At 52.2% G+C, this 14,632-nt stretch overlaps 1 protein-coding gene and 1 non-coding gene across 3 annotated transcripts; both read left to right on the top strand.

Annotated features, from left to right (window-relative positions):
• Positions 1–6,383: 6,383 nt before the first annotated feature.
• Positions 6,384–6,455, top strand: TRNAS-GGA (transfer RNA serine (anticodon GGA)). Its single transcript has one exon. It is a non-coding gene; the product is annotated as a tRNA-Ser (tRNA).
• A 1,197-nt stretch (positions 6,456–7,652) lies between these two features.
• On the top strand, positions 7,653–14,069 carry TMEM18 (transmembrane protein 18). 2 transcript variants are annotated; one of them, XM_070374963.1, is made up of 5 exons: positions 7,653–7,834; positions 8,915–9,032; positions 10,088–10,142; positions 11,296–11,389; positions 11,473–14,069. In XM_070374963.1, exons 1-5 carry the CDS (start codon positions 7,778–7,780, stop codon positions 11,563–11,565), a joined length of 417 nt encoding a protein of 138 aa, XP_070231064.1. In that variant the 5' UTR covers positions 7,653–7,777; the 3' UTR covers positions 11,566–14,069. The 2 variants fall into 2 exon arrangements, with proteins under 2 accessions (XP_070231064.1, XP_005889428.1); XM_005889366.3 differs by having other exon boundaries at positions 7,667–7,834; positions 8,912–9,032.
• The last annotated feature ends 563 nt before the right edge of the window (positions 14,070–14,632 follow it).

Raw genomic sequence — 14,632 nt, 5'->3', positions numbered from 1 at the left:
GGAGGGACTGCAGATCTCCTGCTGTTCTGACTCTTCAACATTTGTCCCTGATGCTCATTAGCTAGTAAATTTTACAAAAGACCGTTGGGATAAAGAGTTTTCAAGCCAGTCACCTATTGTTTCACAAAGATGAGACTGAGACATACACTAAGCAAAGTCTACAAAGAAACAAATCAGATCACAGTTAAGCAACTGAACGTGGTCAACAGTTAGGGACCAGCTGTGGGTAAGTTGATATTCAAAAGCGGTGGTCATTCCACAACAGCTGCTTAGTGAAGTCATGTTATGTGCACAGAAACTAGCGTTAACAAGTTACATTTTAGTGAGCCTTCGCTTGTCTCGGAATTAAAAAAGACGCGTGTCTCCTTCAAACAACAGCACAAGACTCCTTCTTTGCATGGCTACAACATGAAATGGGGGATCATAAAAACTAAATTAGTTTTTATGCGGTGCGAGGCCACAGCACGGGGCCTTGGGAGGGCCTGCTGGAGCCTGGGGTCCCTGCCGATGTGACCAGTCAAGGCGAGGTGACCCTGGGCCAGGTGGGCCCTAATCCAGCACAATCGTGTCCTTGTTCATAAGGAGACTGGGCCCAGACATGCGCACACAATCGCCGTGGCCTGGTGCTGCTTCAGGCCGAGGAACGTGAAGCCTCACCCCGCGGAGCTGGAGGGGCCTGTTCATTGATGGTTTTACAACATGAAAGAAAGAAAAGTAGAGAGTGAAGTTGCTCAGTCGTGTCCGACTCTTTGCTACCCCATGGACTGTAGCCCACCAGGCTCCTCTGTCCTTGGGATTTTTCAGGCAAGAGTACTGGAGTGGGTTGCCATTTCCTCCTCCAGGAGATCTTCCCAACCCAGGGATCAAACCCGGGTCTCCCACATTGTAGGCAGACGCTTTACTGTCTGAGGCACCGGGGAAGTTCTTTACAATGTGAGTCAGTTATAATAAAACTGGCAAAAACACAGGCACCTACGCACGCATTTCTGTAGGCTGTATAGCAGTAGTAGAAATGCTGAGTTTTGTGATGTGCGTACACCCAGATTCTAAGATAAACGGCAGTTTCCCACAGTGGTTACACCAGTTGACACCAGCCAGCTCAAGGAGTTCAGCTGCTTAGTCACCGACGGTCATGGAATCAGTGACACAGAAGTGAGCATTTCAAGTACACGGCGGTGGTGGTTCACGCTCTTATGTAATCATGGTAGGACCACAGTACTGAGATCCACCCTTTGTACAGATTTCTGCTGCACAGCGGGTCTCCACAACTTACCTGCAGAACTGGTATTTAACCCTTGATCTTCCGTCTCTGCCCCCCCAACCCCTAGTCCCAGACCACCACCATCCATTCTATGCTTCTGACGACTCTTAAGTATCTCCTCGTATGAGTGGACTCGTGCTGTGATGGCTTACTCCATTAACACAATGTCTCCAGTTCGTCCAGGTTGTCCAAACAGCAGGAGCGCCTTCTTCCCGGCTGAGTAATATTCCACTGTGTGTACACACTACATGCTCTGGACTCATTCAGCCATGGATGAGCACTGACGGTGTTGCTGTATAGAGTGCCTGATGAACTATGGAATGAGGCTCGTGACATTTGTACAGGAGACAGGGATCAAGACCATTCCCATGGAAAAGAAATGCAAAAAAGCAAAATGGCTGTCTGGGGAGCCCTTACAAATAGCTGTGAAAAGAAGAGAAGCGAAAAGCAAAGGAGAAAAGGAAAGATATACACATCTGAATGCAGAGTTCCAAAGAATAGCAAGAAGAGATAAGAAAGCCTTCTTCAGGATCAATGCAAAGAAATAGAGGAAAACAACAGAATGGGAAAGACTAGGGATCTCTTCAAGAAAATCAGAGATACCAAGGGAACATTTCATGCAAAGATGAGCTCGATAAAGGACAGAAATGGTATGGACCTAACAGAAGCAGAAGATATTAAGAAGAGATGGCAAGAATACACAGAAGAACTGTACAAAAAAGATCTTCACGACCCAGATAATCACGATGGTGTGATCACTGACCTAGAGCCAGACATCCTGGAATGTGAAGTCAAGTGGGCCTTAGAAAGCATCACTACGAACAAAGCTAGTGGAGGTGATGGAATTCCAGTTGAACTATTCCAAATCCTGAAAGATGATGCTGTCAAAGTGCTGCACTCAATATGCCAGCAAATTTGGGAAACTCAGCAGTGGCACAGGACTGGGAAAGGTCAGCTTTCAATCCAATCCCAAAGAAAGGCAATGCCAAAGAATGCTCAAACTACCGCACAATTGCACTCATCTCACACATTAGTAAAGTAATGCTCAAAATTCTCCAAGCCAGGCTTCAGCAATATGTGAACCGTGAACTTCCAGATGTTCAAGCTGGTTTTAGAAAAGGCAGAGGAACCAGAGATCAAATTGCCAACATCCGCTGGATCATGGAAAAAGCAAGAGAGTTCCAGAAAACCATCTATTTCTGCTTTATTGACTATACCAAAGCCTTTGACTGTGTGGATCACAATAAACTGTGGAAAATTCTGAAAGAGATGGGAATACCAGACCGCCTGATCTGCCTCTTGAGAAACCTATATGCAGGTCGGGAAGCAACAGTTAGAACTGGACATGGAACAACAGACTGGTTCCAAATAGGAAAAGGAGTACGTCAAGGCTGTATATTGTCACCCTGCTTATTTAACTTCTATGCAGAGTACATCATGAGAAACGCTGGACTGGAAGAAACACAAGCTGGAATCAAGATTGCTGGGAGAAATATCAAGAACCTCAGATATGCAGATGACACCACCCTTATGGCAGAAAGTGAAGAGGAACTCAAAAGCCTCTTGATGAAAGTGAAAGAGGAGAGTGAACAAGTTGGCTTAAAGCTCAACATTCAGAAAACGAAGATCATGGCATCTGGTCCCACCACTTCATGGGAAATAGATGGGGAAACAGTGGAAACAGTGTCAGACTTTATTTTGGGGGGCTCCAAAATCACTGCAGATGGTGACTGCAGCCATGAAATTAAAAGACGCTTACTCCTTGGAAGGAAAGTTATGACCAACCTAGATAGCATATTCAAAAGCAGAGACATTACTTTGCCAACAAAGGTTCGTCTAGTTAAGGCTGTGGTTTTTCCTGTGGTCATGTATAGATGTGAAAGTTGGACTGTGAAGAAGGCTGAGCGCCGAAGAATTGATGCTTTTGAACTGTGGTGTTGGAGAAGACTCTTGAGAGTCCCTTGGACTGCAAGGAGATCCAACCAGTCCATTCTGAAGGAGATCAGCCCTAGGATTTCTTTGGAAAGAATGATACTAAAGCTGAAACTCCAGTACTTTGGCCACCTCATGCGAAGAGTTGACTCATTGGAAAAGAGTCTGATGCTGGGAAGGATTGGGGGCAGGAGGAGAAGGGGACGACAGAGGAGGAGATGGCTGGATGGCATCACTGACTGGATGGACGTGAGTCTGGGTGAACTCCGGGAGTTGGTGGTGGACAGGGAGGCCTGGCGTGCTGCGATTCATGGGGTCGCAAAGAGTCAGACATGACTGAGCAACTGAACTGAACTGAACTGATGTTCAACGTTTTGTAAATAAAATATCACATGATAAAAAAGTAAAAACACTCTACATCAGCCACTGGAAAACAGTAGATGATTAACAAGACTGCTTAACAAAAACACTGCTTAAACTATCATACACAATTTGGAGTAGACTTATGGACTGTTACATTTCATATAAGGGTTTTGCTGTGTTTGTTTTTTGACACTTGTCATTTTAGCAGTCTCCAGGGAGGACAACGTATCTGCCAGTTCAGAACTGAGCAGACTTGGAGCAGCATCTTCACGAGCAAAGGAACGTGGCATTTCCTTTTTAATTCTATCTTTTTACCAATGAAACATTAATTGGTTTAATTCAAAGACCAAGGGGAAGTTTAATTCAAAGACCAAGAACGTAGCAAGTTCTGTGTCTTTAGAGGGACAGGGCTTCACCTGTGGGCCTGTGCAGTGGACGTGTCACACAGGGACAGCTGAAGAGAAGGAAGAGGCCCGTGAGCGCCGCCTGCAGAGTTTCTCTGGAAGGAAGTCAGTGTCTCAGCTCACACGATGATTTTACCCATGTCCTTTATTTCCAAACATCTCTGCTGACACAGTTGTCTCCTGACAACTGTGGGGTTGAAAACACACCAGTCTACTGTTGCTTTTCCTGGGGGACGGCAAGGAGATTCTGCCTAAATGGGCACTTGAAGGAGACAGAGACCAAGAGAGACGGACACCGACATGCAAGCACATACGTGGTCAGATAGACAGAGGTTTGGAAAATAAAATGCAGTGAAATGAGGTTTTAGGAAGATCCATGTCTATCAGGAAAGGACAGGCTGACACGCCAGGTGGTCCCTTCTGCAGAGAAGCCCCAGTGGGACATGTGACATTAAATAATGCATTATGAAAATTCTTATATTTCTTAAAATTCACTGAAATTTAGCAACTCTAATCATTGCTTCTTGCAATGACAAGATCTTAAAGCAGTAACTGAAGAAAAGTTCAACAGAGCACGTGCAAATGTGGTAACTTACAAGCCACTAACAGCCCCTGGAAGCTGGGTGTGAGGAGGACGCCCTGAGTGGGGTCTTGGGCTCCTGACCCCTACTGGCCATCCACCCTCCCCTCCCCTCCCCTGCATGAGCCGAAGCAGGAGGAAAGGGCGACACGGGACACCCGAAGGGGCCCAGGCAGACTCAGGGTGAGAGCCCAGGACACCGGGCCCAGGAAGCTGAAGTGCACATCAAAGGGATGACGTCAGTGAGCCCAGACTCTTCCGTCTTCCCATTCGTAGAAAGGGGCTAAATTCACTAAACTTCGATGTCTGGTTTTCTTTAATTAATAGCAATCTTTTGATGTTCTGACTACCTGGCCTTTGTGGAAAAACACCTCTATATCCTGGCTCCTCCCACACCTCTAGGGACCAGTCCCTCAGAGCCCTCTGAGGTTGAATTCTGCGCTTAAGTCCTCAGTTTTGTCTGCCAAATAAAACACCATTCTCAGCTTTCAGGCTGTGCATTATTTTTCAGTCGACACGCACATGCCTTCTCCACCGGTTCTAGACTTAGAGAAACTCATCTGTGGCTGCTCTAAAGGCAGCTAGTGCCCTGAGGGGACAGGAGACCAGAGAGCTGACCCAGTCACTTCCTGGGGCAGGTTGTCATAGGAATTGGAGGAATGAACAGCAGCTGCTAAAGGCACGAGACCTGCCCTGCCTTAGACACTGTCAGTTACGCTACCTCTCCCTTTCTCAAGCGACACTGCTGAAGCCAGCATTGGCAGGAAGCCTAGAGCCTGATCTTTATGCCCTAGCATAAGAAGCCATCATTAGAAAGGAGAAATACTGCCTTTGAAGTCTTTGATTTTTCCAACCCATCTCCCTGACAAGTCAGGGGAGTAAACACTGAGTATGAAACATCCAGCATCAGAGAAAGAGTGGTCACTGCAGGACAGCAGATTCTTAGAGCCCCATCTCCTGACAGAGTCCTCACATGGACACACGTGAGGCTGGAGAGTCACAGCCTTGCTGGCCCTCACCCCACAGCTCCAGCTCCACCTTGAGAGAAGAGCCAGATCTGCCCTCAGACCCGATCATCAGTCATCTCAAGTCAGATCACTGGCCTGCAAAGTTGTTGGAGAAATGAATTCAGGGACTAGGTTACATTTGGGAAGAGAATCAGGCTTTGAATCCACGGCACTACTCTGGGGAGGGTGATTGCAACCATGAAATTAAAAGACGCTTGCTCCTTGGAAGGAAAGTTATGACCAACCTAGATAGCATATTAAAAAGCAGAGACATTACTTTGTCAACAAAGGTCCATCTAGTCAAGGCTATGGTTTTTCCAGTAGTCATGTATGGATGTGAGAATTGGACTATAAAGAAAGGTGAGTGCCGAGGAATTGATGCTTTTGAACTGTGGTGTTGGAGAAGACTCTTGAGAGTCCCTTGCACTGCAAGGAGATCCAACCAGTCCACCCTAGAGGAGATCAGTCCTGGGTGTTCATTGGAAGGGCTTATGCTGAAGCTGAAACTCCAATACTTTGGCCACCTGATTCGAAGAGTTGACTCATTTGAAAACACCCTGATGTTGGGAAAGATTGAGGGCAGGAGAAGAAGGGGAGGACAGAGGATGAGATGGTCAGATGGCATCACCAACTCAATGGGCATGAGTCTGGGTAAACTCCAGGAGTAGGTGATGGACAGTGAGGCCTGGCGTGCTGCAGTCCATGGAGTCGCAGAGTTGGACATGACTGAGCGACTGAACTGAACTGATCTAGAGAAGTGCTTCTCATTAGATGGAGCCCAGGAGGAGGCTTCCCTGGAGGAGGTTTCCCTGGAGGAGGCTTCCCTGGAGGAGGCTTCCCTGGTGGCTCAGAGGTTAAAGCATCTGCCTGGAATGCGGGAGACCCAGGTTCGATCCCTGGGTCGGGAAGATCCCCTGGAGAAGGAGATGGCAACCCACTCCAGTACTCTTGCCTGGAGAATCCCATGGAGGGAGGAGCCTGGTAGGCTACAGTCCATGGGGTCGCAGAGTCGGACACGACTGAGCGACTTCACTCATTCACTCACTCAGGAGGAGGCTGGTGGGGCAGGCATATGGCAGAGTCTGTGCCATGGAACCAGCCAAGTCTCACCCACACACTAACTCTCTCCCCCTGGGCAGGGTATTTACTTTTCTGACTCTCTGTTTTCTCACTGTAAAGTGAGTCCATAACGTCCACCCCACCGAGTGGTCGAGGAGCACTTAATAGGTCAACACAGGATTTTCTGCTTCCCTCGTGGCTCAGACTGTGGCCTGCAATGCGGGAGACCTGGGTTCGATCCCTGGGTCGGGAAGGTCCCCTGGAGAAGGGTATGGCTGCCCAGTATTCTCGCCTGGAGAACCCCATGGACAGAGGAGCCTGGCAGGCTGGTTAAAGGGGTGGCAGAGTCAAACACGACTGAGCGACTTTCACTTTCACGCCCCCACCACTCAACCTCTTTCTGTGAAGCTTGACTGAAGCCAGTTAAGAGAAGGACCCAAACGGAAGTTCATTTTGAGACTATGCAGGTCACTCTCTCCCGACCTTTGGTCCCCCAGGGTCCAAGTCACTGTCCTCTGCGAGCCGGGGTTCGGATCACCGTCCTGTGTCCTCAAGGGTCTGGGTCATTCTTCTGTCTCCCAGAGGCCAGAGCACTACTGAGCGACACCCACTCCGAAGCCTAGCCCCGGGAGTTGAGTAGGGAGAAGGCGGGACGCCCCCAGTCCTTCCCGCTGCCAGGAACGGTGGCTCAGCGGTAAACCGTCTGCCTGCAGTGCAGGCGCCGCAGGTTCGGTCCCTGGGTCGGGAAAACCCCATGGAGGAGGGCCTGGCGACCGCCCCGGTGGTCCTGCCTGAAGAACCCCCGGACAGAGGGGTTCCGTCCGCAGAGGCAGAGTAGGAGCACTGACGCGACTTTGCGCGCTCACACGCCACAGAACCAGAGCCCGCACCCAGCCGCTATGGAGAAAACCCCGGCGTCTGCCTGTTATCTCCCTCATAAAACAGTAACGCCACGGAATACCGCGAGATTTGGACCCGGTACACGGCACTACAGATATCGCGAGATGGTGGGATGCCTGCCTGCCGGCCGGCCTCCCTCCCACTTCCAGGCACAGTAGGCCTCGCTACAAGTGGGAAATATCGCGAGAGGACGTTAAAGGACTTCCTTGTCCTATCCAGGCGGGGCGGGAAGACGAAAAGGTGGTGGTGAGGCTGGGCCTTTCTGGGGACGATGCCATCCGCATTCTCCGTCAGCAGGTTCCCCGTCAGCATCCCCGCCGTGATCACGGTAACTCGCGGCCTTACCCACCACTTCGGCCGCTGGCGCAGAGGGCCGCTCGTAATTTTCCAACAAGGACGCCCGCGGCGCCGGACGGGGCGTTCCGGGGCGGGGCCTGGAAGGGGCGGGGCTCGGATAAGGGGTGGGGCCCGGTGGGGGCGCGACCCAGGTGGGCAGGGCCCGGGTTAGGGGCGGGACGTTCTGGGACGGGGCCCCTAGATCGGCGAGGTTGCTGCGAGGCGCAGGGAAGGGGTCGGATCTGGGCTTGGATGCGAGGACTCGCAGTGGGCAAGCGGCAGGCGCGGGCCTCGCCTCCAGCCCCTTACCCGCGGGGGACCTGAGCCTCCGGGAGGGGGTCCTAGTTTAAGGGTGCGGACCAGCCACCCCTAGAGTTTAGCTGACCTGAGGTCTAGCGCTGTATGGAGGGCAGCCCAGATTTTCCGAGGCTTTAATCACTGGTCTGCTGCTGCTAAGTCACTTCAGCCGTGTCCGACTCTGTGCGATCCCACAGACGGCAGCCCACCAGGCTCCCCCGTCCCTGGGATTCTCCAGGCAAGAACACTGGAGTGGGTTGCCATTTCCTTCTCCAATGCATGAAAAAGTGAAAAGTGAAAGTGAAGTCGCTCAGTCGTGTCCGACTCTTAGCGACCCCATGGACTGCAGCCTACCAGGCTCCTCCGTCCATGGGATTTTCCAGGCAAGGGTACTGGAGTGGGGCGCCATTGCCTTCTCCAATCACTGGTCTAGGGAGCTGGAAATAGGAGTTGTAGCCTTACCTCCGCGGGGACCCGGTGCATTCCAGAACCAGGCTTCCCTGTCTTCTCTCCCAGAATGGAAAGTCCTGAGGTTCTCCCAGCTTGAAGCTGTGCTTGACAAACAGGGAAGCCCTCAGTGATGTGTGGACGGTCCTCCAGGGACATGAGCGACAGTCCCTGGGCGGGGGCGCATGTTTCCCCTCCCTTCTCCTCCCGATCCCGTGTCCTGTGAAGCCTGGTGGGCTCTCTGGACATGCGCAGAGAAGACGGCATGTGAAGCCTGGCCCCAGTGCGAGTAGACCCTGACTTGTTTCTGCTGTGTGTCCTCCAGCAGACGGACTGGACGGAGCCCTGGCTCGTGGGGCTGGCTGGCTTCCACGTGCTCTGCCTGCTGCTCACCTGCTTCTCATCCCAGAGGTACAGGCTGCAGGTGGGGCACTTCCTGTGCCTGGGTGAGTAGAATCAGCAGTCCTGCGGCTCAGGGTTCAGATTGCTGTAATCGGGGTGTGTGTGTATGTATGTGTGATCTGGGGGTGGGTGGGTGTTCTCTCTGCAGCCTCATGATATGTAAAAGCATTTGTAAGGTCTCCCCATCCTCCTCTCTCTGATTTCAGGCCACTCCCATATTTCACTTTTGGTTCCTATAAAAATAAACTTCATTTTGGATATTGGACTTGAAAGGAGTCTTTCAAGTACCTGCCGTGCTTCCAGGAGGGTGCTGAATACTGGTGACACAAACACGAGCTGTATTTGCCGAGGCGCTGACTCTGTACATGGCCCCCTCTGTGAGCTTAGCCTCTCAGCTTGCTCTGGGAGGTGCACACAGGGCAAAAATATAAGATCCACAGTATAAGGTCTGTGCATATAAGATCCATCGAGATTCAGAGAAGGGACAGAGTTGTGTGGAATCATTGAGAAGAATTTCACAGAGAAAATGAAGTCCCGGTGTGGGGCATAAAAAGAGAGAAAAATCTCTTTTTCTTTAGGTGAGACAAAGAACAGGTGTCTGGCCGGCACGTGGGGCGAAGGCACCCGTGAGAGTACCAGGGTGACAGAGTCGGCGTTGGGTCAGTTGTCAGAGAAGCACGTGTCTGATGTTGACGAGCTAGACATGTGTTCAGATAGGAAGGGTGGGCCAGGGCCTCAGAGGCTAGGCTGGGCTCTTAATCTTGCAGCCGTTGGGAAGACACCGAAGATTTTGCTTGTAGTTTAACAAAATGCAAAAACTCATATTAAAGGTGATGTTTCAGTTGGCCGTGTGCAAGGCAGGAAATCCAGACAGGATGTTATCCGGTGGCCCACGTCGCAATGAGAAGCAGTGCGCCAGGCCAGGGAGGACGTTCCTCCCGTCTGTGAGGGGCCCTCGTGAGGAACGCGCTGGACAGACAGGCTCCCGAGCTGCGTAGCACGGCCTTGTTCTTATGTTTGAAGCGTCGGTTCCGAAGGACGTGTAGGCTGCGGTGGTCGGCCGCCCTCTGACTTCTCACCCAGGGTTCTTTCTCCTCAGTGACCTTGGTCTACTGTGCCGAGTACATCAATGAAGTGGCGGCGATGAACTGGAGGTGAGCGGTCCTGGGCACGCGGCCTGCGTCTGAAGCCACCCCTGTCAGCTGTAGGCACCCTCAGGCGGCATGCAGCTCTTGTTTACAAAGACCCCCGCCCTGCCCCACCCCAGGCTCCTCAGCTGTGAGACGGGGTGGTCGCTGTCCAGAAGCGCTCTCGTCTGTGATGGGGAGCTCGTGGCCCGCCCAGGGTTTACTTGGTGTCCTCAGTCCTGAAAACGCTGGGTCCCGGGTTTCCAGGACCCCAGCCGCTCCCTCCTTGCCTGCGTGTCCTTGCCTGCACACGCGCCTGGGTGGCCGGGTCCCTGTCCAGGGAACACACTTCCCCTGACCCCGACACTTTGCAGATCCATTCCCCCGCCTTCTGCCCCTCGGGGGTCGCAGCTTCTCCTTCTGCCTTCTCAGGTCAGGCAGGAGGCTGATACAGGCGGGGAGGGCAGCACAGCACCCCTAGCACCGCCCCTCCCTGGGGATGATGCCACCCAGGTCGCGCCCTCGGCCTGACCCCGGGGCTCCGAGCAGTCACAGCCCCAGCCCGGCTGCTCCAGGCCCTGCTGTTGGGTACAGAGCCTGCCCTCTGCCCACACGGGTCCCATTCCTCCCCACTTTGCCTCCTGTTTCTGATCAGGACGCACGCCTCCCGCCCAGCCCTCAGTGGCCTGGGCCCCGCCCTGCAGGGCTCTGTGCCCTGTGACCCAGAGCTGCGCTGCGTGACTCAGTCTGGCCTGAGTGTCCGGCATCCCTGAGACCCTGGAGGGCAGCCTGGTTTGGCCACGCTGCCCCGCCCCCTGCCCCCGGGAGGCCCTGCGCACGTTGCCCACCCCGGAGGCCTTGGGTGTAGGCCGCTGCTCTCAGCCCTCCAGAGGGGCCGGGGTCGTCCCTCCGCAGGGTCAGGAAGGTCGCATCTGACGTGGGACTGTGAGCTGTCCCCATTGCGGTGGTGAATCTGACCACCTTGTCCTCCTGTGCTCAGCGGCTCCTGCTGGGGTCCCGGTGTGTGGGAGTGGGGGTCCTGGCAGTCCTGGGGGGCCGTCCTGCCCCCAGTGAGGGGTGGGCTTGCTAAGACACTGTGAGATAGAGAAAGTCTATCTAGAGAGAGAGATAGGAATGCCGTTTGTGACAGCAGGTGACCTGTAAATCCGTCTTAAAACAGATTGTTCTCCAAACACCAGTATTTCGACTCGAGGGGCATGTTCATCTCCCTTGTGTTCTCTGCGCCTCTGCTGCTCAACGCCCTGGTCATCGTGGTAGGTGCCTCACAGGCTCCCCGCGCTGTCCTCCTCCGCTGACGTAGGTCCAGTTCTGACCACGTCCGCATGGTTCTTTCCAGGTTCTGTGGGTGCGCAAGACCCTGGCGGTGATGACTGACCTGCGGAGCTTACGGGAGCAGCGGAGGGCGCGGGCGCGGCCCAAGGAGGAGTGACTGCTCTGCTCTGGCTCTGAGCAGCCTGCTGTCCATACAGGCGTCTTCTCAGCCCCCGGAACACACACACGCAGACACGCTGTGAGGACAGATGCAGCCTACTACGCCCTGGGCGCACACCGGGCCTGAGGGGCACTGGTCTCTCCAGTTAAACTGGACAAACAGCAGTGCAGGGCCCTCCCGAGGCCATGTGTCCACAGCCCCCCGTGCCTGGTGTGAGCTATCAGATGCCCCGTCTGCCTGGAGACAGGGTCTGAGCGAGGGGCAGTGCCGCCCACGCCTGGGCAGACCCACCACCCCGCTCACCCTGGTCTGTCTGCTTGGTGGTAGCCTCTCTGGGTGTGGCCACTGGACAGAACACGAGGGGCCACCTGCCTTCCGTCCAGTTGGAGACGTGGGGGTCCATGGAGGCGGTGGTTAGATGAGCCCCTGGTGTTGCTTTCAGGAAGGACAGTTACAAGTAAACAGTTTCTGTGGCAAATACAGACGCTGACTGTCTCTGTGCTGCCCCTCTTTGTGCCCTTCGGTGCCCTGGGTGGGCGCTCTCAGGGCCACTGGAGCAGGCACGCTGTTCCCCTGTGAACAGACTTGTGTGTGGGAGGTCGTGGGTCCTGTCCCGTCTGGAGCTGCAGCTGGAGGCTGACCGCTAAGCAGAGGGCCCCCTGTCTAAGCACAGCCCTCAAATAGGGACGATGCTGGTGGCTCCTGGTTTGGGTTTGAGAAGGTTTGTGCATGGTTACCATAATTTTAACAAGTTAACTGAAACATGGCTGGATGGACATGAGTTTGAGCACGCTCCGGGAGTTGGTGATGGACAGGGAGGCCTGGTGTGCTTCAATCCATGGGGCCGCAGAGTTGGACACGACTGAGCAACTGAACTGAAATATACTTTTCAAATTTCAAAAAATAGTATTTGTTCATATGGAAGTATTTATATTTAGAAGTTCAAAAGGTGACACTTTGACAGATTATGAAATTACGTTTTGAATCCAGATAAATAAAGTTTTTACAGATAGTTACAAACTCCGGGAGTTGGTGATGGTCAGGGAGGCCTGCTGCTGCTAAGTCACTTCAGTTGTGTCTGACTCTGTGTGACCCCATAGATGGCAGCCCACCAGGCTCCCTTGTCCCTGGGATTCTCCAGGCAAAAACTGAGTGGGCTGCCATTTCCTTCTCCAATGCATGAAAGTGAAAAGTGAAAGTGAAGTCGCTCAGTCGCGTCAGACTCTTAGCGACCCCATGGACTACAGCCTACCAGGCTCCTCTGTCCATGGGGTTTTCCAGGCAAGAGTACTGGAGTGGGGTGCCATTGCCCTCTCCAGGACAGAGAGGCCTGGCGTGCTGCAATTCATGGGGTCGCAAAGAGTCGGACACGACTGAGCGACTGATCTGAACTGAACAAACTCAGTAGAGAAACTATTTACTGAATTTTGACATTAGTTATAGAAGTGAATAGAACTTCCTGGAGTAGAAAATAGCAACCCACTCCAGTATTCTTGCCTGGAAAACTGCACAGACAGAAGCCTGCTGGGCTGCAGTCCTTGGGCTCACAAAGAATCGGACACGACTGAGTTCGTGCACAGAACTTCCTCGATACATCTCTGGAGCTTCTAACCTGACGTTTTTTCCAGTCCCTCCTTGATCTCTTAAACTTCTGTATTGAACATTTTAAAAATTGACTTAAAAAATGTCACGTCACGTGAAGTCAGATTTTAAACTTGTTGCACCTGGCAGCAAGCCTCACTGTGTGTTTTTGAGAATTACCAGTTGAGGGTGCTTAATGGTATCCTGGCTTCAGAAGAGTCCGCCGTGTCCAGAGTAATCCTCAGTGCAGGACCGAGCCGCTGGTTCCTGTGAGCCCAGGCGATGGCTGGGCCCTTGCAGAACCTGCAGTCAGGCCGGGGCCCCCGGGACAGGACACACAGATGGGAACATCCTGGCTTCGGCCCCGAGGAAGCCAGGGAGGTTGTGGGGGCATTTTCAGCCTCTGATTATTCAGTTTGTCTTAATATGGGACTGACTGAATCGCAGTTTCCCTGTGATAATAGTGTAGTATGGTTAACTTTGGTGTTAATGACTCATCAACCTGAAGGTGTGGCATGGCCTTTTCACTCACTGGTGCATGCAGTCTGTTTTAAAATAGTTATGTTTTGTTTTTACAAACACAAATTTTTGCTTTTTAACTGTTTCTATTGAGTTCATATTCAGAGGCTTAAATTGCAGTGTTAACACTGTCCTGTTGCTTGGGGAAGTCCTACAAGCCATAATTGTGCCAGACCTTTCAGCACTTTGTCTGAAGTGTGCGTCTGTGGCCCCCTTTAGAGGGTTTGGGGTGCACGAGCTCGCTGTGCTGGGGGTCTCTCGGTCGGTGAAGGAAGGCACATCCCCAGTCATGCCTTCCTATGGCCCCGTGTCACCCCAAAGCTTGAGCAAAAGGGTGTGTACTTGGAGCCACAGAAGGGTTCCTGGTTACGTGAAATAAAGGAGCAAAACTGTTAAGATGATGCTGTGTCTGTGGCTGTTTTGAGCAAATTGCACTTCACTTGGCGGTCACCTGCCGTATCCCTGCAGCTCAGCAGGCATCCATGGATGGGACGCCAGGGCCAGTGTCTTTTCCTGACAGGTTTGCCTGCTGAGAATCGTCGTGCAAACCACGGGGAACAGAAAGAAGGCGTTGCCATGAAGTTACTCAAGACAGGCTTTTTGCTCTTTAAATTATGTTTTGCAAGTCGTTACTGATACCGTTATTTAAACAAAATAGTAGATTAAGGGAAGTCAGATTTGAGTGTTGAAGTTACAAGCATTTAATGGTAAAAGTTGCAAAATTAAAGTTGTAAATTCAGGCAGTTTATATTTTGACAGTGTAAAAGTTTATCAAGGATTTCTGAAAACATGCTTGATGTATTATATGAAGATTTAAAATTTTGACATAATTTAGTAGAAATTTGTGGGGGTTTTGTTCTCTTTTTGCAGCAGAACGCACAGTTGTCACCTCACTTTGTGACCGATGGCCTGCTCAGGTTGGGCTTAGTGACCAGGGGACCCATCTGCCAGCCGAGGGGTGTGC

The sequence above is a fragment of the Bos mutus genome, chromosome 8 (assembly GCF_027580195.1).
Source record: "Bos mutus isolate GX-2022 chromosome 8, NWIPB_WYAK_1.1, whole genome shotgun sequence".
Classification (NCBI taxonomy): domain Eukaryota; kingdom Metazoa; phylum Chordata; class Mammalia; order Artiodactyla; family Bovidae; genus Bos; species Bos mutus.
The sequence above is the reverse complement of the archived record's forward strand: the minus strand, read 5'-3'. Positions and strand labels throughout refer to the sequence as shown.

What these genes read in the sequence shown, in the direction of transcription:
- TMEM18 (XM_005889366.3), top strand. Translation starts at nt 7,778, where the DNA reads ATGCCATCCGCATTCTCCGTCAGCAGGTTCCCCGTCAGCATCCCCGCC. An exon ending in GTGGCGGCGATGAACTGGAG is followed by an intron (nt 10,143 to 11,295) that starts GTGAGCGGTCCT and finishes GTCTTAAAACAG; the next exon opens with ATTGTTCTCCAAACACCAGT. An exon ending in TCAACGCCCTGGTCATCGTG is followed by an intron (nt 11,390 to 11,472) that starts GTAGGTGCCTCA and finishes GGTTCTTTCCAG; the next exon opens with GTTCTGTGGGTGCGCAAGAC.